This window comes from Urocitellus parryii, chromosome 10 (assembly GCF_045843805.1).
Source record: "Urocitellus parryii isolate mUroPar1 chromosome 10, mUroPar1.hap1, whole genome shotgun sequence".
Taxonomy (NCBI): Eukaryota; Metazoa; Chordata; class Mammalia; order Rodentia; family Sciuridae; genus Urocitellus; species Urocitellus parryii.
This window is the reverse complement of record NC_135540.1, coordinates 80,826,589-80,845,348: the sequence shown is the minus strand read 5'-3', so window position 1 is coordinate 80,845,348 and position 18,760 is coordinate 80,826,589. Positions and strand designations below refer to the sequence as shown.

At 37.6% G+C, this 18,760-nt stretch overlaps 1 protein-coding gene across 2 annotated transcripts in view; it reads right to left on the bottom strand.

The window, feature by feature from the left end:
* Nucleotides 1-4,186: 4,186 nt before the first annotated feature.
* Nucleotides 4,187-18,760, bottom strand: part of Prkg2 (protein kinase cGMP-dependent 2) — an 89,202-nt gene continuing 74,628 nt past the window's right edge. For both annotated transcript variants that reach the window (XM_077803447.1, XM_077803448.1), the window contains exons 17-18: nt 5,992-6,058; nt 4,187-4,289 (exon numbers count right to left, since the gene is read on the bottom strand). In XM_077803447.1, coding sequence (XP_077659573.1) covers nt 4,194-4,289; nt 5,992-6,058 — 163 coding nt within the window. In that variant the 3' untranslated portion in view covers nt 4,187-4,193. The remainder of the gene's footprint in view (nt 4,290-5,991; nt 6,059-18,760) is intronic.

The following is an 18,760-nucleotide window of genomic DNA, read 5'->3' as shown; positions in this document are numbered from 1 at the left end:
AGAAAGAACAGTTCAGAAGGTGGAATCAAGACTCTGGGTGATGGAACCAGGGCTGTGAGAACAATCCACAGTGGGCAGGGATTTGCCTCAAACAGAGACATGGTAACATATGTCAGGCCAGATTTCAGAATTATGACAGATTGGTGGCTGCTTTGTGACTCCCTTTACCAGGCTCTGAATGCAAGTTATCTGTTGTAATTATCCCTTACTCCTTTCACCAATCTTGGGAGTGGTGGGGCAGTTGAGTTGCTTACTTATTTCATAGGCTTTCAGACCTAAAGGGATATATCCAAGGAATGACACCCAAGGAGCATCATTCACATATGAATTGGATGGATGCTTTTATGGAGACCCTTGGGATGAAATGAAATTTGTTTTTGAAGATCATAGGAATGTAAACAATGTGTGGCTAAGAAAGTGGACTGTGGCAGTTTTAACACTTGCTTGTAAGTTCTTTGACATACTCTTCACTAAGAAGTCCAGTCTATGTTCCCTCCTCTGTAATCTGGGTTGATTTATGTTTCCCCCCATAGAGCAAGGGAGAAGTGATGTTATGTGACCTTTAGATGACACAGGGTAATTCCTATGGGATACCACTTCTGCTTTGTTGGTTTGAACATTTGCTCTTGGAGCCCCATGCTGCCACAAAAGGAGTCTGACTATTCTAAGGAGGCCATGATGTGAAGTTCAAGCCATGGAGAGGACATGTGATGGCAACCAGGTTACAGTCCTAGTCATTGAGTTCGGTAACTATGTACCCGAACATGCCTTTGGATTGTTCTAGCTCCCAGTCTTTGAATCACATTCCCTCCCTGCTTTTCCGTCTTTCAATGTGATGCCCCAGGTGTTGTGGTACAGTGTGTCAAACCATCCTTGCTTTTTACTGTCCAAATCCTGACCCAAAGAATTTTGGAAAATAAGAAACTAAGTATTGGGATTGTTTGAGGTGTAGTCATAGTATCTGGGGCTAAGCCAAGCAAAAACATCACAGCTAAACTGTGAATGAAATGAATCTGAGGCCAAAATTTAGCTTTGGAGCAGTCAATAGGCAGTGTGTTTGTAATTTTTTTGGACCTTATGTAAATGAGATAATGAATGTAAGTGCTCCTATTACCATGCCTACTAATATAAAGTATTTATTCTAGTGCCAAAAGAAATACATGTGTAGATACACTTCTAAATGATCACTATCAGTGATCTGCTAGTAATAATCTTCTGGTCCAATGTTCCAAAACTTTAAAAGTATATTTTCAAATTATATATGAATAAAGATGTGGTTTATTGTTCAAAGTCATGCAAATCTGGGCAGAGCTGGAATTCAAACCTAGATTTTTTTTTTTACTCTAAGTTTTATTTTTCATTACTATATTCTCCTCCTCCCAGACATTTTAATGTCTAGAGAAAAGATTAAGAAACTCCAATTATGAAAAGTTGCTCCCATTGAAGAAGTGTCAGAATGAAAAGTTAACCTTACACCCTAGAAAAGAGAGATAAGGGATGATTTAGTGGTTAGGAATATGATGAATTTATATATGGAGATAAGTTTCTGTATTTCCCTGTGTGTGCATGTATCTTTAATTTATAAAAAAATAAAATTTAGATCAGCTTAACAAAGCATTTCATTTTGGTGAGGATTAAGCCTTCATTTTATACACTAAGGTTTGATAACCATCTTTACTTCAAAGAAAAAGCAAGGACAGATATGGGATTTAATCAGTACAATTTTGCATACAGACATCAATGATGCACAAGGTTCAGGACTAACTGGTTATTAAGGCCCCTTTAATTTTCACAGAGATAGTAACCATAGTTCCCATCAATGCAACATTGATTATTTCACAGATACCTGGCAAAGGACTCTCTACATACTTTTTTTTAATCCTCAAAGCAAGCTTCTAGAGTAAATATTACTTTGCCTTTTTTCTACAAGTGAGAAAGCTAGTACTAAAAAAAGTAAATCATTTTCCCAAGGTCACCCAGCTAGGAAATAGTGGAGTTGGAATTATAGGATGGTTCAATCTCTCACGTCCTCATCTTTATAAAGTACTCTAAAGAAAACACAATAAAATCACATGTGGGAATTACATATGATATGACCAATCACAGGAAAAATAAACCTGTAGTAGTCTTACAGGTTTTTATCTCTCTATACGTAGGGTTTTTTAAGTTACAACCATTTGATCTCCTTTTGAGAATATCATTGCTATTATAACTGTACAGTTTTAACATCCATCCAATACATAAATTTTCTACCTGTATATGTTGGTAATTTTAAAATATATACATGGAAAAACATATAGTACATACAAACCAAATGCAAATAAAAATATTTTAAAAACTTTAGAAATTCTTTAAGCAGGTTATGTTAATCCTATTAAAAATGGTTTTTCTATGTACAATACATAATCTTTAAAAATACTACTCCAGGAAACAAAAACTCTTTGGTTCAGCAAAAGGACTGTAAGTGTGGAAATCTGATTTGTTAAGGATGCACTTTCTTGGATTGGGCCTCACTTATCGGGTTAAAGTCTTCAGGAAACATATAACTGACTTTCTCTGGATGATGAAATAGGTGTGCAGAACAGGTGGAGGTTGCATTTCACATAGACTATTATAATATAAAAATATAACCAGAAGCTTGAATAATGCTGGAATTTGGATATCATTTGTAAAAGAAAAAAAATTACAGAGAAAGCTCTGCTTCCCATCCATTTTGGAAAGAGGAAATAAAGTGATCATGGTCAATCCCTATAAACATTCACTTACTAGTGATGTTCTTAGGTACTAGTATCCAACAATATTGAAAATGTTCTATTCATTATTTGGAAGATTGCCAGGAGGAGGCAGGAAGAGGCCAGATGCTAGGTGTTTATTCATTTCATTTTGCTTTGTTTTTGCAGTACTGGGGATACTCTACCACTGAGCTACATCCCTAGGTTCATTGTTATTTTATTTTGAGACACATTTTTTTAAATTGGTGGAGACAGGGTCTTGCTAAGTTGTGGAGACTGGCCTCAAACTTGCAATCCTCCTGCCTCAGCCTCACAAGTCACTGGTGTTACAGGCAGGAGCCACTGCAACCAGTAGTAGGTATTCTTTTACTTCTAAAATCCTGTGACTTCTTCAATGGCATGTAATTATAAACACATCCAGGACTCAAATCTCTTTAAAAAGAGTCATTAACTCCTCAGAGATTGCAAAGCATCAACATTTGCTAATAGGCTTCTCATTAAAAATTAATGGTAGCCACTCTATCCCTTTTTGGTTTATTAATAGCAACACTGACAGAATTGACCAAAATAGCTCAGAGTTTCAAAGAGTCCATAACTTTACCTATTGGAATTTATTCTCCTTTATCTCTAACAGGGAGGAAAAGCTTTCATGATTTCATTTTAATATATTTTCTACTTTGGTCGTGAAAACATTTTAGCAGATAAAACCTTTCTAAAGGTCCTCATTTAACCATAAATTATAACCACTTTTAGCAGAGTTTTTGAAAATCTCTGAGATATCATTCATAGCTGGTCACAGGAGAAAGAAAAATAGTTTTGCTTTGTTTAATTTTTCTAAGTTTCTCAATAGAATATAATGGATAAATTGACTTATTTACTTTATGGAGTATCACTCTCTAATACTCACACAGTTTCCAGACTAGTTTCAGAAGCATATTTGTGTATTTCTAGGCTGAAAGAAGTCAAGAACTATTGATTACCAAGATTTCTACATAACAGCTTTTAAGATGCCACCATGCCTATGTAGAGTTGTTGAGTGCTGGGGAAATCTTCCAAAATTTACTCAGATTCTTCCTCTTACTTGCAGAACTTAGTTGCTCAAGGGCAAGGCCCTTGTTAAGCCCTTATTATGACTCAAAAGAGAAGAGTATGACTGGGAGGCAGCACTAGATTTCAGAGAAAACTATGCTACTTCAACAAAAATGGTTTGATTGTGGAAAAGGGGCAGGGGATGGCCTTCAACATTTGACACAAGCATAGAATGGAATACATGAATAATTCACAGCATCTAAATGAGACATTATCATTCAGAACCACATCCATACCACTCTCCTCCACCTCCTGCACAGGGATTTCTTTTCCCTAATGGTCTTCCAAAAGATACTGTAATATAATAATCATTGTCAGATTTTTGATCCTTATTGTCCTCTTCCATATAGGCAATAATCATCCTGTCTTCTGTTAGAAGTCCTTATCCCAGCCGGACAGCTCATCTGGAGGCACTCCCTTTTCAGGAGGATACTTGTCAAAGTAGCTGTGATCGATGGGTCCACTGAGCTAATATAGAAAGTTTTAAGACAAAGGTGAGAATGATGTTGATTAAGCATGCTATTGCACCCAGGCCATCTTTTTTTTTCTACCTGAACACTGATTCAATGCCACAATCACTTGTAAAGAACACATTAAGAAAACAGGGGCCAAATATTATCATTGAGTCACAGTCTCAGCTTACTGAGATTTTTTCTTAAGAAGCAAATGATCAGTAGTCAGTGGCTTACATTCATTAGTTGCTACTTGGCATGAGGAATTACTTTCTAAAGAAAAAGTAACAGGAATAATACCTATGATTTTATCAAATTGAAAAATATTTTAAAAGCAAATATGTAAAAGTCAAAGTTTGTCAGAGCCTTTCTTCTTCTTAAGTTTTTTACCAATCTTGAATTTTTTTTGAGAGAGAGAGAGAGAGAGAGAGAGAGAGAGAGAGAATTTTTTAATATTTATTTTTATTTTTTAGTTTTCGGCGGACACAACATCTTTGTTTGTATGTGGTGTTGAGGATTGAACCCGGGCCGCATGCATGCCAGGCGAGCGCGCTACCACTTAAGCCACATCCCCAGCCCAATCTTGAATTTTTATATGGTTAATTCATCCCTATCAGGTATCCATAATGCCAAAATGACAATTAAAAATATTAGTGATCCTGTTGAAAGAATAAAATGTCTCTGGCACTAAATTAGTTTGCAAATCAGGTAGTTTCTAATTCTTTTCTTTCAAACAAATTATACAGTGCCCAATTGATGAATCAGTTTAAAATATCATTAAAAATATAGTTAATGATCATCATAATGTGTTGGAGCTTGGGGGCAAGGTGGGGGAATCATTCATTGGCTTGTGGTACACTTTTTGGACAGTACAGTCCTAGAGGAAGCAGAACATCAGCTGACTTGGGTGGAAGAAAGACTTTTCCAGGTTAATGCCCTGTTATCTTTTTGCTAGTGTTGTCTCTGAAACAACTGTGAAAGGCTATATCTCTCTTTGCACATTTGCAGACTGATTATTAAATTGTCATGTAAGTTTTCATAGTTGTGGAGAATGCAATTTTTAGTATGTTGTAAATATTGTCATTTTCAGATAAAATGTTATTTTTACTTTATGCCTTCAAACAAGTCTACTGTACTTTAGTGATCACTGAAGTTTGATAAACCATTTTTAAAAGTCAGAAATATTACATCACTTTTCTCCCTCCATTTCCATTTTCCTATAAAATTCATCTTAATATAATTTTTTTGCTGTTAAACTTAATTATTTATCTTTCTTTATCGTTAAGTGCTTTAAATTTTAATATATTTTTTTAAATTTCTGTGACAACAGAAATTTCTGTGATAGCACAAACACTTCTTCTGGATTCCATTATAATTACATTTTTAATGGTATGCATCAGTACCAGATGATATAAATAGAATACAAAATTTTAAAGGTAACTATTAAAGAAATGATATGCCATCTGTTAGCCTGATGAACATCGAGTACCTTGGGACTTGGGTGGCACTGACATGTAAACAGTTCCTGAGAGGACAGCTAATGCTGGTCAAATAGGAAAGAGTAGTTAGTCCCTCAGATCAAAATTACTGTCAAAAAACCACCTAGACTGTTATGTATCCATGTGCATGTGTGTGCATGACTTTGCACACCCACTCCTAAAATCTGTTCACAAAAATAAATCCTCAGAAAAAAATAAGTAGTATAGTAAACACCATACCTCTCTTCGTAAGGGTGAGGGGAGATTCCGTGCTTTCAGTCCTTCCCAATTAAAACCATTTAACCACCTGAGAAATGAGAAGGGGGATATTACTTGTCAATTCCTTTTGTTTCCAGCTATCTGTCTGCAACAGGGCAGTTACAAGCTGCCAGAGGAAAATCATGCACCATGCTGGTAGTTTGATCTGGCTAAATTAAATATATGTGGGAATGTAATGCAACCCAAGTATCATCCAGATTTCCCTTTATACTCTTTCCAAATTTCCAGAATCGTCCCATTCTCATCCTCCAGATGTCCTTGCTTCTTATTTCAGTGAGAAAACTGAAGCAAAAAAAAAAAAAACCAAAACCACACACACACACACACACACACACACACACACACATACAGACACACAAAACCTTTCCACAATGCCCACCAGATTCTGTGTTACCTTTTTTCCTATACCATGAAATAACTGCCTTTGCTTCTAGCTAAGCTCAATGATTCCATTATATACTTGATCTCATTGACTCTTCTCTGTTCAACGACATACTAGACATACTCCTGCAATTCTCCTCTGTCCTGAGTCTTCTCTGTAAGATCATCAAACATTTTATTTCCTAGAACACAACATCCTCCCCTGACCTCAGTTCACCTCCAACTCCCATCCCATTCCTTTCCTTACATTAGAGGAAAACCCCTGGAAAGAGTAATTCAATTACCCTCTCTACCTATTTTCTCCTGACCACACCAGAATCTGGTTTCATTCCCTATACTCCATTGAATCACCTAGATTCTCAGTTTTCCTCTTACTTGATCTACTAGTAGACTTTGCAATTATTCATCAGACTCAAACCATGACTCTTTTCACTTGGCTTCCAGAACACTGCATCCAAACTTTCCTTCTTCCTTCTTGAGCACTTTCCCTCCTCTTCCACTGTTTTCTTCCTGAAGCTGGTGAGCTCCAGGACTCAGTCCTTGGACCTTTGCTCTTTGCAAATATTCTCACTTCCCAGATAATCCCAACCAGTCTCATGGCTTTAAATGGCACATATATATTGGCTACTCCCAAATTTCTATTGTCAGCAAAGACTTTACCTCCCTGTTCCTTTAATAAACTATCATCTACAACTGCTATTTATCACTCCTATCCAGATATCAAATAAGCATCTAACACAGATAAGAACCAAATTTGGTGTTTTAGTCAGTTTTTTTTTCATTTCTGTGACCTAAAGACCTGACAAGAACAGTTTTAGAGAAGGAAAAGTTCATTTGGTGCCCACGGCTTTAGAAGTCTCAGTCCATAGACACCCAACTCCATGGGCCTGAGAAGAAGCAGAACATCATGGTAGAAGTTTGTAGATGATAGGACATGACAATTAGGAAGCAAAGAGACCAATCCACTTACCAAAAACAAAATACATACCCCAAAGACATGCCTCCAGTGACCTACCTCCTCTAGCCACATCCACCTGCCTACAGTTACCACCCAGTTAATCCATTCAACTGGATTAATGCACTGACGGCTTTAAGGCTTTCATTACCCAACCATTTCACCTCTAAACTTTCTTGCATTATCTCATACATGAGATTTTGGGGGGCACCTTATATCTAAACCGTAACACTGGGCTCCAAATTTTCTCCACCAAACTTGCCTCAATGCTTTCAGTGGCTCAAGTCAAAGACACTGGGGTTATTCTTTCTCACATCCTATCTATGTTCATTAGCAGATATGGTTAGTGCTACCTTGCAAATATATCGGTATTAGGACTATGATCTATCCTCCAAACCTGCACTATACTAGAATGGATGAAGCTCTGCTTTTGTCCTTAGAAAACAACCCAGCAGCAAGAGAGATCATTTTTTAACACGTCAGGTCACCTCATGTCTTTGCTCAAAATTCTTCAGTGTCTTCTGTCCTACTTGAAAGGCGGTCTTTATCATGTCTTTATTGTCGTCCACAGGAACTTTGAAAATCACCTTTTCCACCACTGCCCTTCCACTATATTACTGCTGTCCTACTTTTCTCTTATCTTCCTCCTCCTCATTTATCTCCCTATCATTCTTCCAATAAGTTAGTGATACTTTCACTTTTTAAGACCTCTACATGCAATGCTGGATTATTTTTTCTCCAGATTCCCACATGGCTCATTCCCTCAGTATCTTCAGATATTTTCTCATCTTCTCAGTGAAAACTTCTTTGTCTACCCAGTCTAAAACTGCATCCCTTCTCACTCCTCCCCAATCAACACTTATTTTCTTTCTCTGCTTTTTGTTCCCTCTTTAGCATTTACTAGTATCTGATAAACCACTTGACTTAGTTATTTTAATTTCTCTATCCTCCACTAGTACATGCAACCCATGAGGTCAGGAGTTTTCATTATTTCCTTTCCTTTTGTGCACCTAATATTTGAGGTAGTGCTTGAGACAAAATAGGGGCTCAATAAGCATTTATTGAATAACTGCAAGAGAAGTACTATTTTATATTATAACACCACACTCTCAGGGTGGTGATATTCCTAGTGACATGTATCTGAAAAGCTCTAAGAACTTTTCTAAGGAAAGAACATTTCTAAGGAAATGTTTTATAATCATCTATGAAAATAAGGGGTTAAGCTGACGTCTAGAAAAAAGCTCTTTCATTTATTGCTTATGTTTTGCTAATCTAAAAAGTGTTCTGGTCTCTAGCTTACATGCCAAGCTTGGTGGACTAGAAATGTAACACCATAAGTCTGAGGCTCTTGCTTTTCTTGAACACAATCTGTTGTTATCTCTCAGGATCTTACAAAGAACATGGAAGAATATTATTCTATATTCACTGATGTTTTCTACTGGGACCCTGAGGTCAGTGTAACTAGCCAACAAATATTTATGGAGAGCCAACTTGGTTCCTTTTTTTGGCATCAAAAAGGACCAAGACCCTACTTTTATAATGCTTCTATTTTTGTGAGAGGTGACAGACAAAAACAAAACAATATAAATCCTTAAACAAATTTTAGATTCTAATAAGTACTAGGATGCTAAAAGAGAATACAATGGTACATGTGTAACAGTGGTCCACTTTATGGTCCCCTTGCTGCTCTTCCACTGCAGAGAATTTTTTAAATGGACATGTTTCCTTCTCTTCCTCTCTCCCTGCTGTTCCCTAGTCTCTCCCCTTCCCTAATCTCTGGGGCAACAGGGTTACCTTTCTTCCCCATCCTAGACAGAGTTGATTTGTCCTTGGGTACACACTCACCAAAGGAATGAAGTAATCCAGACTTTGGGAATGGTACCAGAAGATGTCAGAAATGATGTCTCCCAAATTAACAAGTGAAGTATAACTCCAACAGAGAACATGTGGAATGTAGCCTTTGAATCACCTCTTTAAAAGCCCCCTGCTCCTGCTAATGGGCAGAATCACAGACTTAGGGACAGGAGTCCCCTGCATTTCACCTTTGCTGGCAAAGCAATAAACCTTCTATTTCCCTTTTCTCAAAACCTATGTCCTTATTTCAGATTGGCATCAGGGACAAGGACTGAGCTTTTATCAACAAATTTGGCCACCCAGATGGGACCTGAGAGCAGCTACCACTACAGCTTTCTTGGTCAGGCCTGCCTCTCCAAGGAACCCCACTTCCATGCTGAGGAGTCATGGTGCTGGTGAACTTGTTGAGAGTCAACTTCAGGAGAGTTAGGAGACTGGTGAGTTTGCCTTGGGTTGAACAGAGGAGCCATTCCTGTGAGTAAAGGGAGGGACCAGAGGAATGTCCCACAGTTGCCAAAGCTCCTTTTGCTTCAGGCAACTCCCATCTTCTCTCCCTAAACTGTACAGGTTGCTCTATTATGGTCTACTTTGAGAAGAAGGAAACTGAACTCAGGATAGCATCAACAACTTTGGCCATTTGGTAAGTCTTCTGCTGTGCATGCTGAGCCCCCTGATTCTATATACTTGGTTCCTCTTTGTGGGAACATCTGGTCCCTCCTTCTGGGGACATTTGTGGCACCACTGATGTAGGAGTCACAGTTAAAATGGACTCTAGAACCTAGGGATATGTACTCCCTTCGGATCTGTTCTAGGTTCTCATCTGTTTCTTGGCCTAGGGATTGAGAGTCCCCTTTGCTTATCTGTTTTATTTGTATTGCCTCTTTTAAGACTTGGCCAGTACCACATTGATTCTATGGGTAATCTCTTGGGAAAGATCTTGGCTGGTCAATTTCAAGGTTCCCATCTATCGGCCATGGTTTTGGGGCTCCTCTCTGTGTTTCTTTATTGTACAATCTTGCAACTGGAGTTGGTCTGTCAGAGGTAAAGTGAGTTGAAGAAAGGACCACCAATAGGTAAAAGTCTATGATAATGTTTTATTGTAATGATCTGGCTTTTGAATAGCTTTATGGATTATTATACAATCTTGCAGTTGAAGTTGGTCTGTCAAAAGTAAAGTAAGTGGAAGAAATTTGTATGTGTGGGTCTGTCTATTTTAAAGGTTCCATTCTGTCAGCCCTGGTTTCGGTGATCCTTTTTTCTGTCTGATTTTTTGGTCTATTACTGGCCCTTTAAGACAGGAGCCATGCTGCATTGATCTTACCTGTAATCTCTTGAGTAGAGAGATCTTGTCTGAATGGGCCACCTCCAGGTATAAGACTAAGAGAAAAACAGTATACTGGCCCTTTAATGGTTTTTCTGGATTATTATACAATCTTGACTTTGTAGTTTGTCTGTCAGGGATAAAGTATATGAAAGAGATTCTGTATGTACAGGCATTTATGCAGTTGCACAATAAGGGGTCTGAGCCATCAGGAACTAAGTTGAAGGTGTCCAAAGGCACTGCTTCTGGTGTGCAAGGAGAGCAAGGCACCAGAAAAAGGGTTTTAAAAAGATTTAAATCTTTGACACCCAGTGCTGGCACTCCCCACACTGTTTCTCAGGCATAGATCATCTCATGTGGTCAAGGACACTAGCCCTAATCTGAGGGAAAAAATCCCATGAAAGCTGCCTGAGCTGTAGAAAAATGTCCAAAGAGAAACTGCCCTTCCTTTCAGCCCCATTTTGCCCATGGGAGGTAAAGGCTGCTGGCCACAAAAAAAATGTGGCAGTAGATTCCAGCACTGTCAGTTTATGACCTAGGGACAGGACTAGTCTCCTCTTTTAAAATCTAACAGAACACCCCATTTGGACAGAGGATATTCATCACTGGGGCAGAGAAATTCTTTCTATAATAGTAGCCCATCAAACTAAAATGGCTGGGGAGACTGGCAGAATAAATAACTGCACCCAGATAAGAAAAAGACATAAACGAAGGCAAACCTGTGTTTTGAAGGCATCCTCTGCAAAGAGATCTTCAAGGAAGACTAAAGAAAAGGATGCATTGCATATCAATATGCCTAGTGTAGGAAAAATGTCCCAAAGGATCCTCTGGGTACAACTGACAGTGGGGAACTCACTAAAAGTTGATGACACTGTGATAATGATAACAGAGACAGGTCAGACTCAAAAGAATCCCGTGTTCCAACCTTTTAAATACAACCTATGTGGAAAAAGATTAAGCCTGTTTTTTAGTTGGTTTTTTCTTTTAGTATACACTGGACTGTCCACCTCCCAGGATAAAATTTGTTGTATAAATTGAATGCACAGATAACATTCATAAGGTATGTGTATGGTTTAGATGTGGTATCCCCCCCAAAGCTCAAGTTTTAGACAAGGTAACAAGGTTCAGAAATGATTAGTTTGTAAGAGTCTTAACTCAATCAGTGAATTAATCCCCTGATAGGGATTAATTGAGTGGTAACTGCAGTGGTAGGGTGTGGCTGGAGGAGGTGGGAATTGAGGAGTGGCTTTGGGTATATATTTCTGTCTGCCTAGTAGAGTCTCCTTCTCTACTTTCTGATCACAATGTGAGCTGCTTCCCTCTGCCACACATTTCTTCCATGATGTCCTGTCTCACCTCAAGCCCCAAAGAATGGAGCCAGCCTTCTATGGACTAAGACCTCTGAAACTGTGAGCCCTCAAATAAACTTTTCCTCCTCTACAATTGTTTTGGTCAGATCTTTTAGTCACAGCAACAAAAAAAAATTGACTAAAATAGTCCATTTCAGAATATGAATTTAAGGGAGGGTCCAAAACTAGAAAAGATAAAAGAAAGTTATAGGTATGGAAATGTATTTTAGTATGAAAAATTAGAAGGTAAAAGAAATGTTTCTGGATGAGAAAGTATTTTGTCTGATAGGTAAAGTAATATTTTTGTGCTAAAGTCCAAGATGAAAGAAAAACTAAGGATATAAAGTAGTGGTGAATGTTTTAGTAAGTCGAAGAAGATTTGCGAAAGGTAAATCTTAAAATATTTATGTTTGTGTTTAATTGGCTATAATTGGTACAAAGTTATTTAAACTTTAATGTACTGATATGAAGCAAAATCTGAAACACTGATTTGTTCTTATCTATTGAGATAATTTTCTTGCATTTGTTAGGTTTTATTACTTGGAGAAATTAAGTCTTAAAGGAATTAGGGTCTGTACCTATTTTAAATTCTTAAATGATTACTTTGTAACTGGTTTAACAAAAAACTGTTATTTAGATTATAACACTATTGTTGACACTCAAAACTGACTAGGTATATGTAAGGATCTGAGAACTATATCTGTCTGAGTGGCAATGTAAAAGTTTATAAAATGAAAGTTTATATAAGTTTACAGGCAAGATAACCAATAAGTGCTCTCTTTTATACATTGTATTTGACATAGAAGGGCCACACTGTCATTTGAAGACCTGTCTTATATCTGTTTGCTTCAATCAAGTCAGTTTCTGATTCATTAACACTATTTCCTAAATGTATAAGAGATTTAAAACTATCTTTTGATTTTTGTTAACCCATGCAGACTGTAATTATTGTTACTGTCCACTCTGGATTCTATGTTGTACTTTAAACTTGGTTAAATGTAAAACTTAGGAGAGCACTTTGCCGATTTGGTGTTATCCAAACTAAAATAATCTGTAGCAAAATCTTGGATTTGTATCCAAAAGTCTTGGATTTGGTTGGTATTTATTCATGTCATTTGATGTTCTATAGCTGGATAAAATAACCTATTGTCAATAAGTTTTAAATATATAGAATTTTGTGTTACTCTTCACACTGAAATTGGAATTTAAATACAGTTTTGGAAGGTAACAAGGAGAACCTGATCTATTTAAAAGTGGCAGTGTAAAACATGGAAGCATTCTGCCATTCTTTCCACAAAAAGAAAGTTAAAAGCTCTCTCAGCCTTTCTTTGATTCATGTTTCAGATGTAAAGTTGTATTGTGTTATTTGTGAAGAGCTCTCCCTTACCTGAGATAAGGCTCTCCTCCCACCTTAGTCCATGTTGGAATGGCTCCAAAATCGGCTAGATTTCAGCTCATTTAAAGTTGTGTTCAAAAGATTGAAGTTTGTTGTAAAGATTACTGTGATGTCAAACAGGGATATAATATTTAACTAAGTAAAGGTTCAAGATTATAAAAGTCTTTTCTTGGTTCATAGCTTTACACAAACTGAATATGTTTTTCTCTTTGTTAATTTCACTTTGTATTTTCCTTGTAAACTTTATAACTGTTACCTGTTAGTGTTTTGCATAGGTACTGCTTCTTAAAACAAAAATCAAAATCAAAAAATCTGAGTTAATTTGAGAAGATAAACCATCAGGATAGATAGTATATAATGATGACTTCCAGTACTAATATTAACCCTAATCAAATGAAAGAAGTCTATGTAAAATTATAGATATTGAACTTATAACCTGTTACTCCCTCTTTAAGACTGGTGAAACTGCTGGAGATGTGGCTCAGCGGTAGCGCGCTCGCCTGGCATGCGTGCGGCCCGGGTTCGATCCTCAGCACCACATACCAACAAAGATGTTGTGTCCGCCGAGAACTAAAAAATAAGACTGGTGAAACTGGCTTTCTGGATGTTTAAAACCCAAAACTTGAAGACCAAAGTCAAGGAAGTAAAAGGGCCAAGGCAAAAACAGCTAATATTTTGGCCCTTGCCCTCTAAGGTCAGCTAGAATGCAGAGAATGATGGGACCTCTCTGGGCCCTGCAACTCTGGTGAGTCACCTGATCTGCTGATTAGGGAGATGGACAGGACCCTAGAGCACAGGAAGCCAACTAGTGCACGTTCTGCAAAGAGGAGAGTCACTGGAAAGGGAACTGTTCCTGGTGCTTCCAAGAGAAGCCACATATGGTCAGCAGGACCCTGACTTATCCTGGCAGGTGGCACCACGAGTAGAGGAAAGCTAAAGGAGCCAGGAGGCTTCACACATGTCCCCAAGTGTGATCTCTGAGGAATCTCAGCTGACTCTTAATTGTAGATAGGAACAAAGTTAGTTTTGACCAACTTGGTCTTAAACACCTGGCAGGAGAGTCTATACTAAAAGCACAGTCCTACATGGACATTTAAAAGCAAAAACAATGTTTTGTTTTTTTTAAAATGCAACTTAAGATGTATACTTATGTCAGCTCTACCAAAAGTAAGTAAATCTGGAGGCTATAAAGGAAGGGTTCTTGTGTGACAGTGCCTAATAATAATGATTACAAGAGTCACAAAGTTGTCCTGAGTTAATTTGAGTCTGATTTCATAGACTCACAAATCTTCCTAACCTCCTACATTGATGAACATGATCTGCTTTTCACTGATAAGACTGTGATACCATCCTCATGGTTTTCAGAGACTGGCTGAAATACTAAGTATTTTTGTGCTAATTATTTACAAAAAAGTAATACTTTGCTGTATTGTTTATTGTTGTCTTAGCATGATCTCTGCCTTATGTCCAGTTACCTGCCATCTGCCACTGTGGAACTCCACTCCTCTGATGCTGAATGCCCTTAACTGTCCACAGCCGACCTGATACAGAATAAGTACTTTGGGTTACTTCCCCCAACTTTGCCCCCTTTCAGCAGGAAGCAGTTTGGAGATGTGCTTGCCCATTTTTCCACAGAAATGGAATGTAGAAATTGACAGTGGGGAAATGTAACATGCTTTGAATAAAACCCTTGTTGCTCTGCCACTGCAGAGCATTTTTAAAATGGACATTTCTTTCACTTCCTCTCTCCCTGCTCCTCCCTAATCTCTCCCCTTCCCTAATATCAGGGGCAACAGGTTACCTTTCTTCCCCCCCTCCTAGACAGAGTTAATCTGTCCTTGGGTACACACTCACCATAGGAATGAAGTAATCCAGACTTTGGGATGGTACCAGAAGGTGTCAGAAATGACTGTCTCCAAAATGAACAAATGAAGTATAACTCCAACAGAGAACACATGGAATGGAATGTAGCCTTTGAATCATCTCTTTAAAAGTCCCCTGTCCCCTGTTCCTGCTGATGGGCAGAATCACAGACTTTGGGACAGAAGTCCCCTGTGTTTCTCCTTTACTAACAAAGCAATAAAACTTCTTTTTCAGTTTTTTCAGAACCATATCCTTATTTTGGATTGGCACTGGGGACAAGGACGGAGCTTTCAGCAACAAATGATGGCTGGAAAGGGAATAATAGGAGGAGTGGATTTTAGCTGGGGTGGTATTTAAAAAGCATTATTAGAATTAAGGCCAGAATGAAGAGAAGGGTGAAGAGGCCACAAGAACATCTGTGGCAAGGGCCTTCCAGATGGAAGAAAGTGGCAGGAATGAACTGAAATATGGTGAGAGCAAACTAAAAAAAGAAAAAAAAAGGTATTGAGAAATAACCAGAGGCCAGATCATATTAGTGTGTTTTAGGGCACAATAAGAAATTGATTTTTCAGTGTGATGAGAAGCCATTACAAAGTTCTAAGAAAATGATGCAATCGATTTTTCAAAAGACAATTCTGGCTACGTGGGGAATAACCACAGGGGACCAGGTTGGTCAGGTGGTGATGGTGTGGTGGGGTGAGATAGAAGGCAAGGTGATACTTAGGAGGCTGTCACATTCTTCTATCAGCCAAGTCAGTGCTTCTACCTTTCTCAGTCTCTGTAACCCAGAGTTGATTCTGGTTCAGTCCTTGACTACATTTCCTAATCCAAGCCTAAGTTTAGCAAAAGAGTAGGAACTAAAAACAGAGAGGGCAAGTGCTAGTACATTCCATTTCAGATGCCATTCCTAAACCAAAGTGCCATTTTAGTAGAAGCTGCTGGAACTCTAGCCAAAGATTGAGTTTCAGGCAGCAGCACCAGGAGTTCCATCGCCCTCCGCTGCCCTGCAATTCTGACAGAAACCACAGTTCTCTCCTGGATCCACCCATCACTGCTTCCCACAGACAGAGGCTCCATTTTTAGAGATTTCTGGGTACATAGTTCTGTAGATTGTTTTCTTTTGCCACCAAATACAGTAACAATACATTTAACATATTTTAATTCTCTCTACCCAGAAGTATTCCACAAACATTAATAAAAATCATTACCATTATTCTACTCAGACTGTATCATTACCATTACTCAATCAAAGAGACTGTATGTTTTTTACAGAGTACTTGCTACAATTTGACTTATGGTAATGTTTACTTAACATGAGTGGCCATTCACTTCATACTTGGCCTTTTGATATTAACCACATTTTAAGTAATGCAAATGCCAGCATGTACTCATGGGTGAAAAACATTCACCAAGGAAATATTGGCATTAACAGCACATAAATTGTTTCTTTGTTTTCAGAAGGCTTGTAGAAGCTATTCTTAAAAGTAAAACAATGTTTAAAGTACTTGAAACAAATTATTCCTCTTCTTATCAGAAAAAAAAATTTAATAGTACCCTACAAGTCTATTATTCCTCTTTTAAAAATAGGTGTTGGGAGATGTGATTGATGCCTCGTTTATAAGTTAGCTCATAAATATGGGAAAGAGGAGCTCTATAATAAATTTTTAGGAAAAGATAGTTAAACACAGAATGAATAAATCCATATAACAATATTCCATGTTTAACTCTATTGTGTTTAAATGAAATGCTTACATGAATAGGTCTCTAAAAGCACTGAAGCTTTTACTTTAGAGAGGGGGGAAAACCTAATGCCAGACTTTGGGTTTTTTTTCCCCTTAATATTCTAAGAATATGATGGGGAGTAAAGCTATATACCTTGGAGACTTGGGGAAGGTTGAAAAACACTTCTGTTTGGTGAAAAATATGGAGGTCTTCCCCCCCACCAAACTTTCATTAAAAACAGCATGAAAACAGAAATATAGAATGAAATCATGGTTTTGAGCTCTCTGATCTCACCAGAAGGCACTGTGTAAGCCTGGTGTATCTTTTTAGTCAACTCTTTTCTACACATTATACTCTGACTTCTTCACATCTACCCACAGCAAAGACCACCTTGCCTCTTAGGAAAAAGAGGCAAATTATTCCCCACAGGGAATGAAATTCAGAATTCTTTATTAAGATGCCCAGGGGAGGAAGTTCTTTACCATCAACTTCCATGTGCATCCAATCACAATTTGGCAGCTACATTTAAATGGACTTGGGGAAGTAAGTAAAAGATAGAGCTGCAGGCGGTTAACAATTATATCATTTCTGGTTCTCAATTACCCCAGAGCCAAACCTGAAAACGTTTTAATGAGAGAAAGGGAGAAAATATATTGAAAGAATCATTTTAATTGACGGGACACTTGTTTCTGCCATGTGAATGGTGTGTTGATGTGTCATTTTATAATGAGAAAAGAAACTGTGAGAATAGCATGGAATGCAGGGAGAAGATAAATTGGAATCTAAGATTAAATAATGAGCTTTACAACTGGAGGCAATCCAAAGGACTAGAAAGAACATTAAAATACTACAAGCATTTTGATGTCTATAAAATCCGCAGATTTATCTGTCTTATTTCTCTCTTTCTGCTTTTTCTCCTTCCCCTCTTTCCTCCTTAAGGCAGAGCTTGATATGAGTTTACAATGTTGAATACATGGCTTTATTTCAAGTAAGTTCATGAATACATAGAGCAGGGCTGGCAGCTTGGGGATTTTTTTTTAAGCTGTACTGCTTACTGTTTAGGAAAATGAATAGTGTTTCTATTTATCGGTAGCCACGTCTCTCCTTTTATTTTTACACTGTTTTGATGTGTCCCCAGCTCTTCAGTGAAAATTTCTATAGAAGGCTGGGGGTGTAGCTCAGTAGGGGAGTGTGTGCTTCGCATGCACAAGGCCCTGGGTTCGATCCCCAGCATGAAAAGAAGAAAAGAAAAAGAAAGGAAAATCCACAGAGTAATAAATTATTGAGAGTCGTTTTCATTTCTAACAGCGACCACATCAGTGGATCCAAAGGTTTTCAATTAATGAAATTCTCAAAATTATTTTAGTACTATCAATGTTTTTTTATAAGTGATATTTTCTATCTGTAAATAATAAGCAAAGTAAAAACATCTTGAAGATTGCAGGACACAGCCAGGTACTGACGGAATAAACAGAAATCCTCCAGGTTTGAAGGGCCACATTTGAATATTTAATCAAATCAGAGAGGATGTCTTAAGGAAGTTATCAGTGGAGCTGAAGACCATTTTTAGAAACTCATAGAACTGAAAAATCTAACTGCATGTTAAATTACAGCACAAAGAGAACTCAATGCTTGAAGTTCTGTATAAATCTATGTTCTTCACTAAAATAAATAAAATTAACATGAGACTTGAGAATTTGGAGAAATATGCTAAAGAAAATTATATTTAATCATATTAAAACTGAAAGAGAATAAGATGAAATATTATGAAGTTACATATTAATAAGCCCATTATAACCTGAAAATATCCTAAATTAAAATATACCTACCTTACTGAACATTATAGCTTAACAACACAGTCCCTTAAGGAGTATTGGTTGTTTGCCCCC